A 24,948-nucleotide genomic window follows, 5' to 3' on the forward strand; every position below is an offset into this window, starting at 1 on the left:
TGCTGGGCCTTCATGGCTTCTATCATGGTCCTGAGCTCATCTATTTTTTTTGTCAGTTTTTGCTCTAGAGTCTCGAATCACAACTTCAATTTTGCTCACTATCTCTATGGTTATCTGGGAAATTATTTCTGTTTTGAATTTTTCTAGAGCCTGATTGATCTGTTTTGTTACTTCCTGTGCTTTGAGTTCAGGGTGTCCTGGTGGTTCACTATCGGCCTTTTCATCCTCATTTGCCCTACTGTTTGCCATTGGTGAACTGGAAGTCTGTCCTTGTGTCTTGCTTAAGTGTTTTCTCATTTTAATTTTTGTTGTTGGACTGTCCTTGGTCTAATCTCTGGATTATCACCCAAATCTTCCTGATATAGTTGCACCCTAGCTTCTCTGTCTCTAATGACACACAGACATTCTCATCTTCATAACATCAGAAAAAACAGCTCATCAAATCAACCATAATCCTTTATCCCAGCCAGCAACACAATATGATCAAGCACAACTTGGAAACTGACAACCTGTGGTAGTCACTAATCTATCACCCTTAAATCATTTGAATTAAATTGAAATCAAGAAGCAGTCCAGAACATGTCTGCAGTGAACAAACTTTTCAATATAGTATATTTACCATTTAATGGCTCAGACAGAGCGAGGATGCAAGACCCCTGATCTCAGTTAGCTGATGGCTGAACCCCATGACGCTGACTGACCTCGGGCTGCAAGGCCCAGATTGAGTTCCCCATCCTTCTGAATGGTTGAACTCCGCAATGTTCTATTACAGGTTTCCCACGCCCTTTCTTTAAAGATGTTCAAAGTTGGGAACTCAGAAAAATACCCTTGATGACCACCTCTGTCTTTGCAGAGTGGGTCCAAAGACTTGCACAGTCAGGAGTTCTGAGAGTGCGGCGGGGGGGCTTATGGGGGTTCAGGGGTTCCCGCGCGGCTACCTTCCTGGCAGTTGAGCGATGGCTGCTGGTTCGGGAGCAGGCGTGGTTCTCCTTCCTGCGGTGGATCGGGGCCGGCCTACCTTCCTGGCGCTTGAGCGATGGCTGCTGGGTTGGGAGCAGGCGTGGTTCTCCTTCCCGGCGCTTGAGCGATGGCTCTATCATCAGTAGTCTTATAGGGTTGGTGTGCTTGTTATATCTGTGAATGTCATAGGGAGTAATTTTAAAAACTGAATTCTAAGTTGTATAACCTAGTGACTTTTAGAAATTTAGTGTTTCCTATAACATTGACATTTTCTTTTCATATATTTTGAGTAATTTTTCCATCTCTTATGCTTGAGTAGTACCTGAACACGGCCTCCCGCGGGCGCTTGAGCGATGGCTGCTGGGTTGGGAGCAGGCGTGGTTCTCCTTCCCGGCGCTTGAGCGATGGCTCTATCATCAGTAGTCTTATAGGGTTGGTGTGCTTGTTATATCTGTGAATGTCATAGGGAGTAATTTTAAAAACTGAATTCTAAGTTGTATAACCTAGTGACTTTTAGAAATTTAGTGTTTCCTATAACATTGACATTTTCTTTTCATATATTTTGAGTAATTTTTCCATCTCTTATGCTTGAGTAGTACCTGAACATAGAGGGTAGTCATTAAATATTTATGGAATTTTACATTACATAATTCCCCCATGTTGATATTTTGGAGAATATTTATCTAGTATTTTTCTAAGGAGTCATCCTATAAATATCATTTTGTGTGAGGTGAACATGATGACCACTGCACTACGGAAGCCCATAAATATCATTTTGTAACTTTTGTTCATGTTCATTTTTTGATGAAATTTTTCTCATTTCTTTCTTAACAGCTAATCCACTCTTAGAAGCCTTTGGAAATGCAAAGACTGTTCGTAACAATAATAGCAGTCGATTTGGAAAATTTGTAGAAATACATTTCAATGAAAAGGTAAGTTAAAGTGAGTTTTGGAGTGATACATTTGGGTAGTGTTAATGGAAAATACAAGCATCTTATAGGATCTGTGCTGTACTGGAACTTATGATGAATTCCTTGATTTTTTTTGGTTACTTTTTTTTTTCCTCTCAGTACTGGGGATTGAACTTGGGACTTTGTGCTTGCGAAGCAGGTGCGGAGCCACTGAGCTAAATCCTTGGCCCTTTTTTGGTTACTTTTGATAGGAGAATGTATGTGTTCATTATGACTATCCAAAGCTCTTTTCGCTGTTTATAACTCAAATCCTGGATTTGACTGCATCGTTGAGTATAAACTGACATCTATTGTTTTCCCTCCATAACTTATTTTGCTGCTGTCTTGATCAACATGCTAGTAACTGTACATATTTAAAGAGTGCACTGTGATGTTTCAGCAGTGTGTACCAATGAAGTCAGAGTAATGAGTGTTTTCTTTCCCCCCAGTCCTTTGTTTGAAGCCGCTGAGCTCCTATCATCCATTCCTCCCTTCTAGAACGGGCTGTCATGGATATGGGCACTGTGGCACAGTTCTGATTCTGTAGGGGCTCGAAACTTAGAAGGGTCTGGGTAGAGACTGCACAGAGATGTTAAGTGAAGCTGACCTCTGTAAACACTCTGAGCTCACATTTATTTATGCTTGTTCTCTGTATTTGATGAGTATTATAACCTCTTTGGTAGACTGATGTTTATTAGAAAAGATAAATAATTCAACGTTGTGTTCTACTTTGAGACTAAATCGAAAAATGTATTTTTTCTCTATTTTGTTTTTTAGAGTTCAGTTGTTGGAGGATTTGTTTCACATTATCTTCTAGAGAAGTCCAGGATCTGTGTTCAAGGCAAAGAGGAAAGGAATTACCATATCTTTTATAGGTTGTGTGCCGGTGCTTCTGAAGATATTAGGGAAAAACTTCATCTGAGCTCCCCAGATAATTTTCGGGTAGGTTCGAAGAGAATAAATTTCACACAGTGCTTGCAAATTGAGTTGCCTTCACCCTGAAAGCTTAATTTAGTGGATTTTGAAACCGAGGTGTGTGTGTTGAAAACTTACCTTGCATCAAGCCCAGCCAGCCCTGTGTCTCTCCCTGCACCTCCCACCTCCATGGCTTGCAAAGTGTCGCTGGGATGAAGGTTGAGGGGTGGGAGGCTGTGACTTCACTCAGTTTGTACATTTCCCTGGCCATTATTCTCTCCATGAGAAAGTATAACACCTATTTACTTAGTGTTCCCATTTTATTAAGTATTTTATTTCATTTTTATTAAGTATTTTAATCATCTAGAGATGATGCGTGTAGGTTATATACACATCCTCTGCCATTTTGTGTGAGGCTCCCGGGTATCTGCATGTGTTGATGTCCAGTATCGAAAGGGGCTCAAGGAATCGATGCTGAGGGGTGACTGTGATTTGCTAGAGTGATTGCTGTGCCAAAGAGCTCTCCACTGAGATTCATTTCTGAGTTTTATATGCAGGCAGTTGAGCATCTCCTCTAAAAACCTCATCTAAAGCATTTCAAAATCTGATATTGAATCTTGGGATTTGGAATACTCAACTAGAAAATATATGCAAATAACTCAAAAATTTAAAAAATCCCAAATCTGATACAGTTGTTTTAAGTATTTCAGATAAGGGATTCTAACTTGTACTATATGAGAAAATATCAAATGCAGTAACTTAAAGGATAGATGTTAAGCCCCATATTAATTTAAACTTAATTAGAAATTTATAATAATTCAATAATACTGGCTTTAAAGTTACCTTTGACTTACTTGTAGGAAAAGGTTTGATCACTGAATTAATTTTTTGGGGGTGTCCCGGGACTCAAACTCGGGACCTGGCACTTGGAAGGCAGGTGGCAGCAGCACTGAGCTAAATCCCCAGCCCCTGAATTAATATTAGTAAAAGACACAGGGTTATATTCCTTAATTCACTTCAGTAACAGATATTTATTGCCTGCCCAGTAGGTACCAGGGAATGTCCCAGGATTAAAAAGAGAAGACATAACCCTTGTTCCTGAGCACTTAGCATGTTGTGGTAAATGCACACAAGTGTCTGGCTGACTTGTTAAATAAGAAAGAAGTATGTGCAGAATGATGTGGTCAGCTAGGGATATTGAAAGGCTTACTGAAAAATGGATTATTAGATCAGAATCCTGAAGGATTTTCAAGTGTTCACTAGGTGAAGATAGATGCAAAAGGTATTCTGGGTAGATGCCGAAAAGATGAACAAAGAAAGGCAGAAAACATAATAAAGAGTAAGGCCAGAAGTGGTGGGAGAGCTGGAGAGCTACTGAAAGGCTTAGGTAGAAAGATAAACACCAAATTTGTGCTTGTCTTTGACTTTTGTATGGAGGATAAGTTTAAGGGGAGGGAATGGATAGAAATTGAAATCGTTGGGAGATTGGTTAGGAACCTACAACTGCAGTTGAAGTAAGAGTTGCTAAAGTGCCTGAATTGGTTTAACAGTGACAGTTATAGAGGAGAAACTATGCAAGATATTAGAATGTAATGTTGATAGTACTTCAGGATTAACTATAATAAGGAGAAGAAGGAATGTAAAATAATTTTAAAAAACTGACTCTGATAATTAGGTGGATGGATGTAAATACCATCATTGGGTCCAGAGATACGGTTATGACACAGAGGATGCATTCAGTTTTAAGCCTGGGGGACATCTATGTGGAAATACCCAGAAGGCAGAAATACTAATGTGGAGATTAGTGTCATTGCTGGAGACAGACTTGTAGTAGCGTCCAGTACTCAGGTGATAGTTATAAAATGGCAGTGAGCATCGGCGACTGTCCAGACATAATGTAGAGAAGCACGTGGCAGGACTCAGCTCTGGAGCTGATAGGGATAATCACACGAAAAGTTGCCCAAGGAAGGAGGGAAGAAGTATGAGGAATGTGGAGAACCATACGCCCAGGGAGTAGAGTATGAAGAAGTGATGGTTGGGATGGCTGACAAGGTACAAAATCTCAGCTGGAAAACGATGTGACTGCATGGTGGTGTGACTTGTAGGATGGGAATGAGGGATGTGGTTTGTGCAAAGTCCCCAGGTGATTCTCAAGGCCCTCTTTGGGTGGGAACGGTCTATTTGAAAACCATGACGCACTTATTTAATTTACATTTAATTATTACTTTCTGTGTTCATTTGTTTTTGCAGACAGTTTCTCTTTCACTTCAGGTAGCTTCTTTTAAGTATATTTGGAAAGTTTAAGAATCATCTTTGCTTTGTAAGTGCATCTCTTTATGTGCTTCTAAAATGTCCAGTCTTGACTGGGCGTCTCCATATTAACCACTTACCAGTCCAATTATTTAAATATAGAATGACCAGAAAGCGCATATTTTTCATTAATTTTTATAAGATAACACAACAGGAAATGTGAGCATGGCAATTTTGTGGGATTTATTCCATAATTTTTCTGTGTATGGTGTATCTTAAAACAGTCAACACCTGCCCAAGCAATGCTTGGGATAGTCAGCACACACACAGATGGGCTGCCCAAGCGATGCTTGGGGAAACTGTGAAGGGTTAATTGGAATTTGAAGTTAGTTGCTAACATTATTATTTTCATGAAAATAGACGAGACTGTTTCTATTATTGTTGTTAGGAAGGGATCGTAATTTACTTTGAATCATATAACCTATCATAACAGTGACCTGGCTTTGTCAGCCCTTTGAGTTTCCTGCCTTTGTAAAGAGTATGAGCAGCAGGCATGATTTCCTTTGTGCAGGGCAGTCCCTTCGTGATAGGCAGAGTGGGAGAACTTCCTCACATCTCTCTCTCTCCTGGGGGCCCAGAGACTCTCCTTTCGTCCCTTCCCCAAATAATTCTGCTTTAAGTAGACTTGAAAGTGTGGATAATTTGATCAGTTTTTCTGTTATAGTTTAGATTTCTGGTTACACCTGATAAATCATGTTGTATACAAAGGAGAGCCTCTATAGTAGGGTGTGTGCTTCTAAAATTGTTGATTTTTTTTTTGGTCATTATTTTATCTAAATTGGCACATAAAGAATTGTAGAAATATACTTGTTTGGAAACATTTATCTTAACTACACATGTACTGTATTTTAGAAAATAAAAATTTTAAATGCTCATCTTATTAGAAGTTTTAAAATATTTTTGATATTTTGTGGTACAAACATCCTTGAATATAGTGAAAGCTGGATAGAGTATGAGTAGCAGGAATAGCTCAGTTTTCTCATGTAGATAAAATGGAAGAAACAAGTATCTTTCTGGGTTTTTATGTTCATACAGTGCTGGGGCTGGTTCCTTGGCCCTCTACAAGGACTACCACTAGTTCTAACTGTCTATAAGTCAAATCGTAGAGTGAAATACTTGCATTAAATACTTTCTAGTAAGTAAAACTTTTGGCCTCAAGTTACATATATTCTATTAAGGCCAACTGAAAATGCTTACCAGTCTTATATTTCCTCTTTTCTTTTTATCTTAAAGCTTCAGGAAAGAAGAAGAAAAAGCCTGTGATGCCTCTGCCTGATTTTGCTGTATTTTAGTATTTAATTATAATGGAAGGGGAGTGACAGATTGATCATCTAAAATTGACCATCTAAAATATCCCATAATTTATAATAATTTTTTTCTGGTTTTTAAAAAATCTTGAAATAATGGAATCCTAGTGACCTGATTTAAGAGAAGCCAATGTGTTTAAAATATTTTTTTCCATTCTGTTTTCTGTGCATTTCCTTCTTGGCACCCTCCTAAGTGTAATAGGTTCTCTTTGTGACCGTATGTTACAGATTGAGCAGCCTTTATCTGAAATGGTTGGGACCAGGAGTGTCAGAGTTTCCTGAGTGTGTTGGCACATGTTTGTGATCTCAGCCCTTGGGAGGCTGAGGCACGAGGAGTTCAAGGCCAGCCTGGGCTACATGGGGAGATCCTGTGTCAGAAAAGAAAACAAAACAAAAAGTCAGAGTTTGGAGTTTTTTGAATTTTGGAGTATTTGCATTGACTTTACCAAGTTGAACATCCTAATACGAAAATCTGAAATGTCGAGTGCTCTACCTCTGTTTTAATCCACCAGCTTCCTTGTTCTACGTTTTGAAAGCACTTAGGTTTAAAATGCTTTGGGGAAGCAGTGTAAATATTTGAAATAAGAAAATTGAAATATTTGATCCATAAAGCAAATATTGTAATTTATAGTCACTGTTAATTATCAGTACATGCAAGTCACTTTGAAGAACCTAGTCTAAATTCAGAAATTGTGAAGACGTGAAGGATAATAGTCCTTAATTATTCAAATTCAAACTATTACTTGAAATATAAGTTAAATCATCATGTGCACCCTTATTTGAGAGTCTGCATACTTCATGGAAAGGTAATTTTCATTACCATCTGTAATGCTTAATATTATGAACTATATTTTAAAAAGATACTTGAGACTAGAAGATGTAAAATTGCAGCTGTGTAAAAGTAAAGGATTATGGTATTGATTTTTATTTAAATCATTATATTTAATCTACTTTCAGGGATTAGGATTTTTAAATGTGTTTTATTTTTAGGATTAAAATGTTCATAAAATATAGAAGTATTTACTGTAACTGAGAGACTAATACTTGTGTTTAGAAATTCATTAGGTTGAGACTATTTGACAAATTATATTTTCTTTTGTATTATTTCTCTGTGGATCGTATATGTTAATCATATTTACATTTCTTTGTCGTAGTATTTGAACCGAGGCTGCACAAGATACTTTGCTAACAAAGAAACTGACAAACAGATTTCACAGAACCGCAAAAGTCCTGAGGTACAGTAGACTGTTTTTTAAAAAATTGAAATCCTTGATACAGAACAAATCATGTTGAAAGAAACATTTTTACTCTGGAGCCCGAATCAGATTTCCTACTTTTCCGCTTACCCGTGAAAAGCCTCAGCCACCTTCAGTCAGGCCCCTGTTCGCCCTGCCCCTCGCTCCGTGCTGCCCCTTGGCGTCCTGTGCACGGCCTCAGAGCTAAGCTGCATCTTTCAGCACTGAAACTGCCTTTTTTATTGCCTGCTGGGATTAAGTATAAAATATGTCTTCAATTTATTGTCTGCTTCAAGGCTGGACTTGGGTTTGAAACCAGCAAGAAATAGACTGAACATTCTTGTGAAATGGTGCTTATGTGTGATAGTTTCTCTGTTTCAAACATTATGTTCGGAAGTATATTATGAAAGGTTTTCTATTGGTCTCGATAAATTATTCTATTTCTAAGAGTGATTAACTACAATTATACATTAAATATTACTTTAAAAAACGTTAAATCTAGGGCTGGGGATTTAGCTCAGCGGTTCGGTGGCCTGCCTTGCAAGCACAAGGACCCGAGTTCAATCCCCGGTACCAAAAAAAAAAAAAAGGTAAATCTGTACAATCTATAAATTTTAGTATGTCATGTGTAAGTGGAATTAATAAGGGACTTAAATTATTAAAATGAAGTAGGAATAGTTAAGGGTTCTAGTTAATATTGCCTTTATTAAATGATTTATATCAATATTTAATTGAACAAGTTTTTATGACAGTTTTTGATTCTTGTACATGTGTCAGCCGGCTTTTTTGACTCCTCTCACAGTGGATAAGATGAATTTTGTCTTAACATACATTCATACAGAGGAATAGAAAGACAAAAAATTCCCATCATTTCACACTCTTAAGCAGATAAGGCTATTTATATTTATTTATTTATTTATTTTGGTAGTGGGGATTGAACTCGGGAACTTGTGCTTGCAAGGCAGGCAGTGGCACCACTGAGCTAAATCCCTGCCTACAGATATTTTTTAAAATCAACATTTTATGTCTGAATTATAAATCATAAACTATGATGCAGCCACGGTTGGGACTTTAAAAAGCAACATTAATAATTACTATGGTATCTTTCTTTGTTTTGGTAACAGTATACTTTTAAAAGACATCAAAAATACAGAAGATATGTTCTTTCCACTAAGATAATCAAGACATTTCCTAGAACATTGCAGCTGTCCTACAGGACAAAATACACATTTTACACATATAAAAATAAATAAAATTATATATATAAATGTGATCTTTCAGCACAGAAACTAGGAGGACAGAAAAGTGGCATGTGCTCCCCAGAGAGGAAGTACATTCTTATTCTAGAGTCAGGTACTGTGTCAGAAACCTGATTCTCATTACTGATACAGGGAGGAGGGGGTGAGGGAGGGGAATGGGGGCTGAGGGGAGAGAGAAAATGGGTGTGTATATTATATGTAGTTGAACAGTGCATTAATAGTGTTTAAATTACTTTTTATGTTTTCTTTATCAGGAGGACGAGGTGATCATTTGACTGATTAAATCTTTCCCTAGTTTCATTTGAATGTCTTTTAAGCTGCGTGTAATTTTTAGGAGGATGCAGTATTTTTAGTCTGCCTTATAGCAAATATATTTATTAATATTTGATTAGAAGCACTTTTTCAATGGAAACAAATATTCCATTGCAAACTAAAAATTCTGCATTTGTGTTTTTTGCTAACTCTGGTTGCATGCGATTGCTTCTTTTGCTCCTTTCTAAGAATTAAATGGAATTTCACGTTTTAGATATTTTCCAGAAATTTCACACCTAATTGAACCTTTAAAGAATTTTGTGGGCTGGGTACAATGGTGGCAATGCCCATAATCCCAGTACTGCAGAAGGCTGAGGCAGCGGAATCACAGACTTGAGCCCAGGCAGGGCGACTTAGTGAGACCCTGCCCCAAAATCAAACAAGGGCTGGTGATGTAGTTCAGTGCCGGGGCCCTGGGTTCAACCCCTAGTGCTACAGAAAAACAAGAACAAACCAGGAGAAGAAGAAAAATAGAATCTTGTGGAAAGATGATTACAACGTCAGCTGGGAAGAAAAAAACGGGTTACTTGTTTATTGCTAAGAGAAAAACATCTGGAGGCAGCTTTAATTCCAGTTAATGCTGATGCCATTTCCTGATTTTAACTTCTTCATTCTCAAGTTCTGGAAAATTTCTAGGCCATTTATTCAGTGTCTAGGAACTTTTTATGTTTCTCTTGCTAGCTTTTGCAGGCCTAATCTTCATTTTTTTTTTTTTTCGGAGTTTTTGTAGGTTCTAACAAATGAATACTTGGGATGCAAATTCTTTAGGAGAGAAAACAGATCTTTTCTTCACTTTTTTCTGAAATGTTCTAAGTTGTATGAATTCTTAGAGTAATCATGTGCTTCCTAATGCACTTTGCCCTATATGTATTTATATGAAAAGGTTAAAAGAAATTCGACTTACATCACTCTGCCCACTATGTACTTCTGTTTAACACTGGTGTAGTTGGTGGCAGTTAACCTAAAGTAGTGTCATGCTAATAGTCAGATTTAAATTTTTATTTAATTTAAACCTGTTCTATCATTATTTTTAATTGACAGATAAAAATTGTATATATGTGTAAAACATACTAGGGCACAATGTACTGATTTGGTACAATGTCAAATTGTGGAATGATTAAACTGTTCATATATCCATTACTACCTCAGTTCCTTATGATGTGAGGATGTTCACTTCAACCATAGATAGTTCCTCCTTTTTCTCTGAATTTATAACTTTATCTAATATCCTAGAATTATGATGCTTTAGAGTTAATATTCTAATTTAACCACAGATCATCTCATTCCTTCTTTTTTTTTTTGGTTTTTTGAGACAGGGTCTCACTATGTAGTTGAGACTGATCTGGAACTCACTATGTAGCCGAGCCTGGTCTCGAACTCACAGCGACCCTCCTGCCTCAGCCTCCTGAGTGCTAGGATTACAGGCATGAGTCACCATGCCCGGCTTTCATTCCTTCTTTTAATTGAAAGTTTTATGGAAATATTTATCGATTTCACATGCATTTTTAAGAAAAACTAGAGGTCTTGTGTATACTTTTAGTCCGTTTTCGAATGTGCTAGAAAATGCTTGTTTTTCCCTTGACAGATTTTATTTTTGCATGTTCTGTATTGCAGTAATAGATCTGATACAGCATTTCTCATTTGCTAGGTAATGATAAGTGCAGTTAATTGGTATCTTCTTGTCCTGTAGTACCTTAAGGCAGGTTCCTTGAAAGATCCCCTGTTAGATGACCATGGAGATTTCATTCGAATGTGCACAGCCATGAAAAAAATTGGCTTGGGTGACGAAGAAAAGCTGGATCTATTCCGAGTTGTAGCTGGTGTCCTGCACCTTGGAAATATTGATTTTGAAGAAGCCGGCAGCACTTCAGGTTTTGTTTTGTTCTGTTTTAGAGGAACAAAATTAGTATTTCTGTCATTTCTTCGTTGTATGAAAATCAAATCTAATTATTTGCAGGTTTGTTAAAATTTCTAGAATACTCTGTTTTATGATGAATCTGACAAATTAAATGCCTCATTGTGGGCTTTGTTTTGAACGAACAGTAGCTCTGACTAGTAGGGTCATATTTAGTTAAATTTTCCAACTAAGGCAGAGACAAGGGGAAAAACTGAGAACCAAGACCTGTCATGTAAAGAGGTACAAGATCCCAATAATGAATGTAACTGTCCTGTATACCTAAAATGTACCAATAAACCCAATTAAGAAAATAAATTTTCCAACTAAAATTATACTTTTAGTAATTAACATTAATTTTCTATGATCTACTAAGATGTTTTTGAAAATTTTCTGGTTCACTGTCTAAATTTGGATCAGTTAATAGGTCAGGACAGTGTAATGTGTAAAACCCAATATATTGGGTGTGGTGTCTCATGGCTGTAATCCCAGCATTCTTGAAGGCTGAGACAGGAGGATTCCAAGTTCAAGCCCAGCCTAGGCAATTTAGGGATTTAGCAAGACTTTGTTTCAAAATAAAAAAAAAATATAAAAGAGGGCTGAGAGTGTAGCTCAGTGTAAAAGTCCTGGGTTTAATTTCTTAGTAATGAGAAAGGAGAATAAGATTTTCATTCTTGTAGAAATTGGAGAGTATCTAAATGCCCAGTGAACAGTGACTTTTCTACTCTCATGTTCTAGTTTCTCATGAACGGTGAGGCTTTGCCTGAGTCTGACTTTGATCCGTGAATACAGGATTGACAAACGATGTCTGTGAGCCCTGTTGGGGTCAGCCCTTGTTCTTGTAGATGCAGAGTCCATCAGTGCCCTGTCCGTGCGCCTCTCACGGGACTGAGCATGGAGCAATTGTCCCCCGGACGGCATGCATCCTGAAAGCCCAGAACATTTCCACCTGGCCCTGTAGAGGAAAAAGATTGTCAGCCTGCATTGATGCATTATTCAGAGTTTTATACTAAGGTTGACTTAGAGACAACCCTGGTACCACTAACACAGCAGTTCAGGAATGTGGGCTCTTTAAGCCTTGATTTCGTTTTCAAAAATCCATTAGAAGTGCTTTGAAAATAAAATACCTGGCAAGAATATGCCCTAGAGGAAGGAAAAGGGACATTTCAGGGTGTGTCAGGGAGATGGGACTGTCTCAGCAGTAGAGTGGCATTCTTGAGGCCCTGGGTTCAAAGCCTGGGACTGCCAGAAAGAAAAAAAAAAAAAACTCTGCTATGTGCAAGACTCTTCATAGCCTGTATTTCATGTTAAATAGAACATAATTGGAATATTGTAGAAATAATGAGGTAGGCGATATCATTTCCATTTTGCGGAAGTGGAACCTACGCAGGATTTCAGTAATATGTGTGATTACTGGTGCTATTTTAGGTGAGCAAGCTTGGTTCTGCCCCACTGTGAGTTCAGTCTGACTGGTGATGATTGTCCCTTAGTGTCCAGGCTACCGTGGCTTGCGCCCTGTGGGTGAGCAGCCTGAAGCAGGCAGTCTTGATGACTTTCAGCTTTAGTGTCCTGTGAAGTCAGTAGTGTGGAACATGAACAGCCTCGCAGATGAGAGCGTTGCTCTTGAGTCAGATGGCATCCCCATGCTCCGGCTGCTGGCTGACCTCAGAGGAATTTAACCTCAGCTCCTCCCTGTAAAGGGATAATCAGAGCCCCTGCCTCAGGATGTGAAGAGGAATAGATGAGCTAAGTGTTTATTCAGGGATTCGGAACATGGTAATCGCTGTAAAGGCTGTATGTGAATGAATAAAGATTAGTCCCTATTTAAAATAAAAACAAGCAAAATTAGGTTATTTGAAAATGTGCATTAAATTTTATCAGTATTTTAGAGTAATTTGTAAATTCATTTCGATAGTTCAGTGAATATTAATATACATTTCATTTGTTCTCCAGTATTGTGATATGAAGGGTGCATGTGAGAGACTCAAAGCAATACACAGAAAAGAGTTTGAGTGTACAGTAATTAACACGCTTGGAGGCATTGACACACTTGGAAGTGAGAGGTGGCATCTTCATACCTGGAGCTTGTAACACTTGTCCCTTACGGCCCCAGACTGCTGAGCCTGTGACGGGCGCTCCTGTGACTGCCCGGTGTGGCTCTCATCAGTGTGTGCGTGTCGCAGGTGTCACGCAATCCACTTAGTTGAAGAAAACTTAAGAGTCAAAGGGACGGGGCACGCTGTCCCTTATTTTTCTTCTCAAAGTTCCTTCTGTTGCAGGAGAGATGAGGAAAATTAGGGAAGACTGGAATAAGGCAGTGGATCAAGAGAATTAATAAACTGGATGTTTTCATTTAAAATAGCTAAGGTTTTATTATATTCTAATCTTTCCTGTAACTCCTCCCATAAGCCCAAATGATTTGTTAAATTATAACGCGTTTCCCTCCATCCCCCAAAGAACTCAATTTTGGCATGTACTAGTAATCTGGAAAAAAAGACTGCGTATTTTTATAATTATTTTATTGGGAAGTTTATTCTTTAGTAGTAAGACCATTCACAGTCATTTAAACAAACTTCTGCACAGTAGAAAGATAGAATGTACCTATTGGGACTGCCTATGTTTTTAAAATTCTATATAATGACAATGTATGTTACTATGACAGCATATCTTAAAAATGTTCAAAGAATTTTTTTTTTTGGAAAGGCAGTGACATGAAAACCTTACATTATTTTATAGCCTTTTCCCTTTTTTAAGACTATTTAAAAAATTATTTTCTTAGCTTTCATAATTGCTGGAGTTATATAAGAAACATTGCAATATGGTAAAACAGATATATTTAAATGAATTATTGGCAGTGAGCTTTTTGAGAATGATATAATTTTAGCATGAATGCAGTAAGCAAGGGGATGATTCAGGTCCCTGGAGGGAGGGAACAAGATTCTGTGATGATGCTTGGAAGGGTACAAATTTAAATCTTATTAATTGTTTATTTCTGGGGTTTTCCATGTGGTATTTTTGGGCTGCACTCGATGGCAGGTAGCTGACCGTGTGGAAAACAAAAGTGCAGAGCCAGGCCAGTTGGGCTGTGGGCTCACCTTGAGTCAGGGTCTCCTGACGTTGCTCTGGGAGGATCGGATGAGGGCGGGGAAAGGTGAGTGGGTTTATGAGTTTAAGTAAACCTTGTTGTTCCAAATGTGAGGTTTGATTCTAAACGTAAAAGACTGCTTTAAATAATATTTGTTAATTTCAAATTAAAATGTATCCCCTTAGGCGGGTGCAATCTGAAGAACAAATCTACTCAGTCGTTAGAATATTGTGCCGAGTTACTGGGTTTGGACCAAGATGATCTTCGAGTAAGTTTAACCACAAGAGTTATGCTGACGACAGCAGGGGGCACCAAAGGAACGGTTATAAAGTAAGTTTCTAGCCTTGCTTTACAAAGTCTTTCTTACCTTGCAGTTTGTCAAGGGAAAAAATATGTTTGAGAAATGAAGATTTCAGGTTGACCTTTTTTTTTTTGGTTCTGGGTTTTGAACTCGGGTCTTTGTGCTTGTGAGGCAGGCGGTGGAACCACTGAGCTAAATCCCTGGCCCCAGGTTGATCTTTTTATGTCACTCATTTTTTTCATTTTAATATTATAAAAGCTGTGTGTGATAGATCAAAATTCTGTATATCTGACTCCAGTTATCCGCCATATAAATACGTAGAGCTTTGCATAGCTTTCAAAGCTTTCATATCTGTTTTTTTACAGATATGTGTTCGACATACATGGGTTAGGAATTTATAAGGCAAGAGACAGGTTTATACTTGTACAGCTGTGAATATCTGACTATTTCAGACAGTAGGTCATTTTACTTTAAAAGTGATTTTCCATGCAAATGATAACAACTAAAATTTTACTAAGTAGAACTCACTTTAGCAGAATATTCAGCAAATGGAATTTCTCCTTACCTAGAATTCTTCATTTAAAGGAAATTGCAAATGGCAAGTAAAGGGAGGGTCCAGCCTAGATTTTTAAAACCAGTAACCAAGAGCTTCTAGATTATGCCAAGGTATATGTACAGTCTGGGGTCAATGTCCTATATTTAAAGCATTTTTTAATCTGATATTGTAGAGTGAAAATAGTATTTAGGCTTTTGTGAGGAAAAAGTTCAGGTTCCTTCATCCTTTGCTAAATAAGGCAGATTGTACCAATGACTTACTTCAGAAATACTTTAAAAAATTAAAACAAAGACTTTCTTTTAGTGGATGACATTTTTGTTTTATTTGTTTTCTTATCTTTCTTTATTTTTTAAGAGACTGAGCCTGGTTAGGTTTTTCCAGGCTGGCCCTGAACTGCTGGGTTCAAGCAGTCCTCCTGCCTCAGCCTCCTTTGTAGCGGGGACCACAGGTGTGTGCCACTTTGCCCAGCCAAGGATTTTTTTAAAAAGCTTTCAAGTAATCATAGTGCTACCTCTGACACATCTAGAGATATTAGGAGGATGTGCTTAGTCTGATTTTTTTTGCTAGTTCTAAATTATTATCATAGCTTTGTGTGCCATTTACAGTGCAGCGCCTGAGTCAGTCATCTCTTCATCTCTGTGACCGAATACCTTAGAAAAACAACTTGTTGGAGGAAAGATATTTTGGGCTCGCTTTCAAAGGTTTCAGTCCAGGCTCAGCCAGCTGCGTTGCTTCTAGGCCTGTGGTGAGGCGGCAGCGGCATGGCGGAACTGTATGGCAGACAGGAAGGGAAGCGGACAGGAAGGCCCGGTGAGACTTGGTCTCCGGTGTCTGTGTCACAGGCCCGTGACCTGCTGCCTGGAACCGCACCCACCCAAGTCTCTGTCACCTCCTACTGCTGCACCAAATAGCAGGTCTTCTGTGTTTTCTGGACAGGACAGCCACATGAAACTCGCTTCAAGAAAGGGTTGCGTTGCAGGAACTATAAGCAGGAAAGGCGCTGTTTAGTGGGACTCCAGTGTCAGACTGACCTAAATGAGTTTTAAAAATACTTCCAAGTTTGACTTTTTTAGGGCAGAAACTTGACCTTAAGCAAGACAGCACATTGGTGCCCCGACTTCCCCTCTAAAATGGGCCATCCTTTCACTTGTGAAATGAGCCATTCTCTCCCTACCAGTTGGTGGGCCTTAGTTTTTCTCCTGTAAAGCAAGCGCAAAGTTTCTTGATGGACAGATTCTGCCCCCCAGACACATAAATGTCCCCAGTTCCAGACTGTCGCACCCCATCCATGTCTATTGCAAACATGTTTTCTAGATTTGTTTATTAAAGTCTTTATTTACTTAATTTTTATTAGTATTTACCATACCTAATGGTAAATGAACGATCATGTTCATCATAAGGAATTTGTGCCTTTGTATAATATATCTTAATTCTTTTTTCCCATTCCCCTTCCCTCTTTTCAGTCTTTCTTCCCCTCCCCATTGGAAGAAGCTTCATATTTCCATTTTTTACCTTCCATTCTGTTTTGTTTTTGTTTTTGTTTTGGTACTGGGGATCAAACTCCAGACCTTGCACTTGCGAAGCAGGCAGCAGAACCACAGAGCTAAATTCCCGGCCCCTCCATTCTGTTTTTAAATCCTTTTTTCTTTCCTTCTCTCCATCCCCCGCTTGTTCCCCTTCCCATTTGAACATCTTTTTCCTGCTTCCCAGTATCTATCTTGTTTACCCTTTTAGTTTCACACGCAAGAGAAGCAATGTGATGTTTAAACTTGTGTGTTTGACTTATTTCATTTAAAATTTTGGTCTTGAGGTGCATCCATTTACCCTCAGATGACTCCAATTTATCCTTCTTTATGTCAGAGTAGTACTCTATTGTATGTAAATACCACACTTTCCTTATGCATTTGATCTACTTATCTGTTAATGGGCGTATGGGCTGTTGTTAAATGTAGCTATTATAAATTGTGCTGCTATAAACATGGGTGTACACATACATATCTCTGTGGCATGATGCCTCTGCTGTGAGGCTGTAGTGTCTCCCCAGGCTGCAGGCGGGCTGTTACCTGCCGAGCTGATGCGGTGGTGCCTTGTAGTTAGTTAAGCAGTAGTCACAGCTCAGGTTTTAAGATTCGAACTGTTCTTTTTTTCTAAACAAGGAAAATAAATTAAAATTTGAAGTCATCTTGAATTAAACAGTTTCTCTTGCATGTAAGGAAAGTCAAGAGGAAGCTTATCCCCGAGTGCTTGTCCATACGCAGCGTGGAGTGAGGGCACAGCCTGCAGTTAGGGTGCCCCGCAGAGGGGTTTGCTGTGCTGGTGCAGTTTTCTCCTTAGCCCCCTTCACCGGCGCGCTCGTCACGCGGGACTCTGGGGGCTGTGTCGTCACGGAGCGTTTGCGCAGTTGCTCCTCACAGGGCCCGTGGGTGCTCCCTGGCAGTCTCTCCCTGCTTCCCTTCAGGGTCCCTCTGAAAGTGGAGCAAGCGAACAACGCCCGGGACGCCCTCGCGAAGACAGTCTACAGCCATCTTTTCGATCACGTGGTGAACAGAGTGAACCAGTGTTTCCCATTCGAAACATCCTCCTACTTTATTGGAGTCTTGGATATTGCTGGCTTTGGTAAGTACGGATTCGTTTGTGAATTCGCACGTTTGGCATTTCTTTTCACATAGGAAAAATACTTTAAGGTTCTCCTCTAATGCCTTCCAGCTGACGTATTTTCAGGCATGTGCTGACGTCTGCCGTATTAGATGCCTTACGTAGGAAGCAGTGCTCCTGTGGCCTCACCTCTCCGTTGTGAGTGTGTGTTGGCCGTGCGTGCTCGTGGCTTCCACTCTGGCAGATTCGTGCATGTTCATGCTTTGTACGTACTGTACCCCTCACTGCTCTTGTCCCGCCTCACCCCTTAGTTGTATATTTTTTCCGTTTGGGATAGATCGTACGAAACACATTCCAAACTGGTACGTGCATGTACTGCTTCTTAATCATTTTGCTTCTCCTTCCCCTCTTCTTCCTCCTCTCTCTCTCCTCCCTCCTCTCTCTCTCCTCCCTCGATCCCCTTCCCATCTCTGCAAACTTTCTTATCACCTAACTTTTATTTTGCATTTTAAATTATTTATATTTTGAATTTTATATAGGAGAAACCATATTATATTTAATCTCCTGTGTCTGGTTTATTTCACTTAGCATTGTGGTTTAAAAGTGTATCTATTTTCCTACAGATGACACAGACTTATCCTTCTCTATGGTTGAGTAGTATTCCATCGTGTGTCTGTACCTGATTTTCTTTGTCCACTTATCTGTTGATAGATGTATAGGCCGAGGAAGCTGATGCTTTAACAAAAAGATTCCTTGTGGGTAGTTTTTTTTTAATCACACTAAAGCCAAAATTAAAACATATTGATTGAAATCACTTTAGTTAAGACACCTGTATTCCCTTAAGCGAATATAACTGAAATAAAGATAAACTTTTTTTTGGTATTGGGGATTGAACTAGGGTCCTTGTGCTTGCAAGGCAGGTGGTGGAACCACTGAGCTAAATCCCTGGCCCCAAGATAAACTTTTGACTCTTACTAATTAAGACTAAAGTCACTAAAACCACAGACTAACATGATGTGCCGAGTGCAGGTTAATGTAACATTTAGGCCATGAACGGTGAACCTTTTAGCTTTCAGTGGTAGCAAGCAGCTAGCTGGCTTGGACACATGTGCCATGGGTTCCCCAGCACTCACAGGGGCCACCCTCACGCTCTGCGTAGGTCCCACTGCTAGTGTTGTGAGCCAGTACCTGTTTCCAGCTCATTTTCCATCAAATGAAGATGTTACCCAGATAAGTCCTTGTGAATAACTTTGGGAGTGTTCAACCAGGAATAAAGTGGACCACTAAATACAGTCCGATTCTGCTGTGTTCTGTATGACTGTGGTGCAGAAATCTTGCAGTAAATTTGGTGGTTTTTATATTGGCCTCTGTCAATGTGGGGGCTTCTTTGGGCCTGAAGGCGTGTTGGCATGTTTCTCCTTTGTGGTTTGTTTGCCCTTGTCAAGGGAAGATCAGAGTGCTTACATTTGGAGAGGGACAGAGTTTTGCTTTTCATGTGGTATATAGTTAATAATTTATAGTAAATTATCTTTCATTCAGAGGCAGATAAAGCCCCTCACTGGCTTGACTTTACTGTCTTTGTTTCTTGACCTACAGTAGTTTTAGCATACAACACATACATATGACATCACAAGATTTCAGAGCTCTGTACATGTATGTAAAGCAGTCTTTTAATTTCAGGAATGAATCAGGATCCATCATGTTTTTGGAGAACTATAGTTTTACAGATCAAGCACAAAAACGTCTTAAGAAGAATTACATTTTGAGCCATTTGAGCTTTAGATTGCTTTTATACCTATGTTTTTAGAAACTATAAGTGGCTTCCATTGTATTTTATTTTTACTGTATAACATTTATCTCATCTGACCAATGTCTTTTTTTGTCAGAACAAGGTGTTTTTCATTTTATTTTTTATCTTTTTATTGAGTTTATTGATACAATCTAGGTATACAATACAGTTACATTCATCATTGGGATTCTGTACCTTTACATAATAGTTCTTGATTCTCATTTTTTCCCCTTGTCCCTGCCCTCCCTTCACCCCCTCCTCCCCACCCCATTTACATACACTTTATTTCCATTTTTTCAGTTTCTCATATTTTTTTTCCTCTCCCTTATTACCTTTCCCCCACCCTTCCCACTTTCCCTACACCTTTAGCCCTTTACTTCCTATTTCACATTATTAATTATCTCATTAGGATCCTGTGTACTATTATAGTTTTTCACACCAGAGAAATTATTCGGTATTTCAGTTAAAGAGATCTCTGTATGAACATTAAAAATAGGGAATCCTAAAATAAAACTAAAAAGCAAAGTAAAAGAGAAAAGGCAATGATGTAACATTAAAATAATCCTTAATTCTGGAGATGAAAATGGTCCCTGAACATACTTAAATTGCTTCTTGCTCTTATAGTCTCATCTTTTTCTTTTTTCATTATTTAGAGAATACTTTATTAGTTTCTGTAATCTAACCCTCATAGATGTGACCTTACATACTTAGTATGATGTGTTACTCCTGTACACGTGGAAAAAAAATAAAAAATAAAAATAAAAAAAATGAACATTTCTAGACCAGTATGGCTGTCCATTTCTGTACAATGCCAACTGAACACAGTAAATTGGGATGACTTTTTCCAAAGTTGGCAGCACCGTTAAAAATCCTACTATGTATCATAAAGCAGATGCAAGATATTTTACATTCATAGAGGTATGATACTGTACCGTCCTACATCAATAATACTAGATTCAGTTTTGGTTTGAAATTTACTTTGTCTGCAAATAAGATTGCTACCCCTGTTTTTTTCTGGGCTCCTGTCACATGGAGAATTGTTTTCTGTCTTTTCACTTTCAGTCTATGGGCTTCTTTTTGCACTAGGTATGTTTCTTGTATACCACATACTGTTGGATTTTGCTTCTTATTCCATTTTGCCAGTCTATTTCTCTTGATTGGTGAGTTGAGGCCATTGACATTGCTGGTTATAACTGATATGTACTGACTTATTATTGACATGTTATTGGCCTTTTGTTGACTCTTTTTACTTTTTCACCTTCTCCTTTTAATTTCTTGCCTTGCCTATTTGATTTGCTCTGTTGGGCCTCATGGTGTTGTTGCCTTCATTGTCTTTTTCTAGGATCTTGTTTAGAATTGCTTGTAGTGCTGGTTTGGTATTCATGTAGTTTCTCAGGTGTTCTTTGTCGTGGAAGTGTCTTATTTCCCCATCCATTTTGAAAGAGAGTTTTGCTGGATACATCAGTCTAGGTTGGAGGTTGTTCTCTTTTAGTACTTGAAATATCTCATTCCAGGCTCTCCTTGCCCCAAGGGTTTGTGTTGAAAAGTCTGCTGTGATTCTGATGGGCTTTCCTTTGTATGTGATTTGTTTCTTTTCTCTTACTGCTTGTAGTATTTTGTTCTTCTGTTGGGTTTCTGGGATCTTGATTATTACATGTCTAGGTGTAGATTTTTTTTTTTTGATTGTAGCTAGTTGGGGTCCTATATGCCTCAGTTATCTGAATGTCAAATTCTTCCCCTCTGTTTGGGAAGTTTTCTGTCATTAATTCTGCGAACAGCTTTTTAAAGTCCTTTGTAATTTCTCCTGCTACTTCATGTATTCCTATCAGTCTTATGTTATTCTTCTTTGCATCATCTAGGAATTAAAGTGATTTCTCATGATCCCTTACTGTTTTTAAGAGACCTCTCTTTTCATGGTCACTGACTGCAATCTTATCTTCTATATCTGAGAGTCTATCTTCGCATTCTTTTATTCTGTTGCGTACACTTTCTATGGACTGTTTAATCTCCTGGATATCTGTTTGAATCTGTTTTATGGATTCCATTTCTTTCCTGTGTTGGGCGTTTATTTTTTCCATTTCTTTCTTATGCTGGGCCTTCATGGCTTCTATCATGGTCCTGAGCTCATCTATTTTTTTGTCAGTTTCTGCTCTAGAGTCTTGAATCGCAACTTCCATTTTGCTCACTATCTCTATGGTTATCTGGGAAATTATTTCTGTTTTGAGTTTTTCTAGAGGCTGATTGATCTGTTTTGTTATTTCCTGTGCTTTGAGTTCAGGGTATCCTGGTGGTTCACTATCAGCCTTTTCATCCTCATTTGCCCTACTGTTTGCCATTGGTGAACTGGAAGTCTGTCCTTGTGTCTTGCTTAAGTGTTTTCTCATTTTAATTTTTGTTGTCGGACTGTCCTTGGTCTAATCTCTGGATTATCACCCAAATCTTCCTGATATAGTTGCACCCTAGCTTCTGTGTCTCTAACGACCCACAGACATTCTCATCTTCATAACATCAGAGAAAACAGCTCATCAAATCACCCATAATCCTTTATCCCAGCCAGCAACACAATATGATCAAGCACAACTTGGAAGCTGACAACCTGTGGTAGTCACTAATCTATCACCCTTAAATCATTTGAATTAAATTGAAATCAAGAAGCAGTCCAGAACATGTCTGCACTGAAAAAACTTTTCAGTATAGTATATTTACCATTTAATGGCTCAGACAGAGCAAGGATGCAAGACCCCTGATCTCAGTTAGCTGATTGCTGAACCCCATGACGCTGACTGACCTCGGACTGCAAAGCCCAGATTGAGTTCCCCAGCCTTCTAAATGGTTGAACTCCACAACGTTCTATTACAGGTTTCCCACACCCTTTCTTTAAAGATGTTCAAAGTTGGGAACTCAGAAAAATACCCTTGATGACTTGCACAGTCAGGAGGTCTGAGAGTGCAGGTGGGGGGTGTGGGTTAAGGGGTTCAGGGGCCTGCACAGCTACCTTCCCGGCGCCAGAGCGATGGCTGCCGGGCCGGAAGAAGGCGTGGCTCTCCTAGAACAAGGTGTTTTTAATACTTAATGCCTAGCAGAATTTGTCCTGAAATAAGAATATTTGGGGAGTATAGAACAATTGCATATGTTCTTCAGCCTAATCTTAAATTTTCATTGCTACAATAGTATTTTGTTCTAAGATAATTTATATGAATTTGCTCTGGTGATACTGACCTTGGTTCTGATTTTGTTTTCAGAGTACTTTGAACATAACAGTTTTGAACAGTTTTGTATCAACTACTGCAATGAAAAACTGCAACAATTTTTTAATGAAAGGATTCTGAAGGAGGTAATTGCCGTTCTAATCTATGTTTTCATAGTTGTATTGTTATTTTCAGCTTTTTTGTTAGTGTCTGCAATATATAAGTCACCTTATTGCGGGTGTCAAGATGTGTATGCAGTGCGCTCTGACTGTCACCTCTCCTCCTGTTTCCTGCCCTCCTGTCCCCCCTCGTCCCGAGCCCCCTCCGCATCTCCAGAGTCTGCCTCCCTCTGTCCTGTGTTCTTCATCTTAATTTTATTGGTACAGTTTAGATATGTACAATATCACATTCATCCTAGGGAATTTTTACCTGTACAGTGTATATCTTGCTGCTGCTTTGTTCCATTCCCCTCCCCTCCCTTCAACCCATCTTCCCCTCCTTACTTATAAAAGCTTTGTTTCCATTTTTACTTCTATTCTTTTTTTCTTGTTCCTTTCTCCCCCTTTCCTTTGTTCTCCTTCTTATTTGAACATTCCCATTTCTCAATATCTATTATTATGATCTGTCTTGTTTTGCACTTTAAATTATTTATACTTTGAGTTTCTCATAATAAGAGAAACTGTGCGGGCTGGGGATTTAGCTCAGTGGTTTCAGCGCCTGCCTTGCAAGCACAAGGACCTGAGTTCGATCCCCAGTACCAAAAATAAATAAACAAACAAACAAATAAATAAATGAAACTGTGCAACATTTAACCTTGTGCGTCTGATTTATTTCATTTAGCATTATGGTTCTCAAACTGCATCGTTTTCCTACAGCTGGCTTGAATTTATTCTTCTTTATGCCCGTTGTATCTCAACAGCACATTTTCTCTATCCATTCATCTGTTGATGGCCAGGCTACAGGCCACTTCCAGGGTGTATCTGTTATGAATTGTGTTTTGGTAAACATACACATACATCATAGTAATGTGAGGACTTAACTCTTTCGGTAGAATACATAGCAAATGGAATTTCTATTGTTTGTTTTTTGAGGAATCTTCATACTGATTTACATAGTGGTTGCACTAGTTTACATTTCTACCAGAAATGTAGAAGAGTTTCATTTTCCCCACAATCTTGCTAGCATTTGTTGTTTTTTAAGTTCTTTTTTTTTAAAGTACATTTGTAATAGGTAATGATTAAATTCATTGTCGGGAGTAGGTACATGTACCTGAAAATATCTTAATTGTTTTTAACCTGCCGCATCTCTAGATGCTGTTCCATTTACAAAAGATCTATCTCCCTGTTTCATCTGTCTTTTCTTTTATTCTTTAAATTAGTTATACTGTAGGTTTCTCATGTTAAGAGAGGTCGTATGATAGTTAGGCTTGTGTGTTTGATGTATTTGGCTTGTCATTATGGTCTCAAAGTGTATGCTGGGTGTAGTGACATATATCTGTAATTGTAGCACTTGGGAAGCTGAGGCAGGAGGGACTCAAGTTCCATGACCAGCTGGGCCTACATAGTGAGATTCTGTCTCAGAAAACAAAACAATACAAAATTCGAGATCTTGTAGATAGCTTTTCTTTCTAAGATAGAATTTCAGTATTTTCTTTTGCATTTCTTTAACGGCCAAAGATGTTCAGTATTTCTTCATGACTTATTAGTCATTTGTACTTTTCTTTTGAAGAAGTCATCTTACTCATTTCAGTGGCTCATTTTTTGGTTGGGTCTTTTATTTTTGGAGGGTCTAATTATTTGAGTTCTTTGTATATTCTAGATGTTAGCTTTTTATCCAAGGAATAGGGGACAAATTTTTCCCAATTCTGTAGATTGGCTTTTTACTCTGTTGGTTGTTTCCCTTGTGGTGCAGAAGATTTTTAACTTGATATAATCTCATTTCTTGATTCTTTGATGTCATTTCTTGTGCAATTGAGGTTCCGTTCCCAAAGTCCTTGCTGTTACTCACATCTTCAAGAGTTTGACACATTTTATTTTTCCACAGATTCAGTGTTTCTGTTTTAGTATGATTTCTGTTTCATAATCCAGGTCTTTAATTCATTTTGATTCAGTTTTAGTACAGGGTGAGAGATATGAGCCTTGACTAATTTTTTCTGCATGTGGAGAACCACTTTTCCCAGTACTCTTTGGTGAATAGACTATCTTCTGTCCATGGTATATTTTTGACCCCTTAAAGATAACATGGTAAATATGCCTTGGGTTGATTTTGCATCCTCCATTCTGTTTCATTGAT

The 24,948-nt window shown here is 38.5% G+C and overlaps 1 protein-coding gene across 10 annotated transcripts in view; it reads left to right on the plus strand.

The window, feature by feature from the left end:
* The window catches only part of Myo6 (myosin VI), a 139,270-nt gene that overhangs the window by 64,243 nt on the left and 50,079 nt on the right, over positions 1-24,948 (plus strand). For all 10 annotated transcript variants that reach the window (XR_004514590.1, XM_010617825.3, XM_033756854.1 and 7 more), the window contains exons 8-14: positions 1,795-1,892; positions 2,688-2,852; positions 7,597-7,677; positions 10,939-11,119; positions 14,413-14,557; positions 17,543-17,700; positions 22,711-22,802. Coding sequence is in view for 9 of the 10 variants with exons in the window: in XM_010617825.3 (XP_010616127.1) it covers positions 1,795-1,892; positions 2,688-2,852; positions 7,597-7,677; positions 10,939-11,119; positions 14,413-14,557; positions 17,543-17,700; positions 22,711-22,802 (920 nt within the window). In the remaining variant the exon portion in view is untranslated. The remainder of the gene's footprint in view (positions 1-1,794; positions 1,893-2,687; positions 2,853-7,596; positions 7,678-10,938; positions 11,120-14,412; positions 14,558-17,542; positions 17,701-22,710; positions 22,803-24,948) is intronic.

The sequence above is a fragment of the Fukomys damarensis genome, unplaced genomic scaffold (assembly GCF_012274545.1).
Source record: "Fukomys damarensis isolate Sample0158 unplaced genomic scaffold, DMR_v1.0_HiC HiC_scaffold_27, whole genome shotgun sequence".
Taxonomy (NCBI): Eukaryota; Metazoa; Chordata; class Mammalia; order Rodentia; family Bathyergidae; genus Fukomys; species Fukomys damarensis.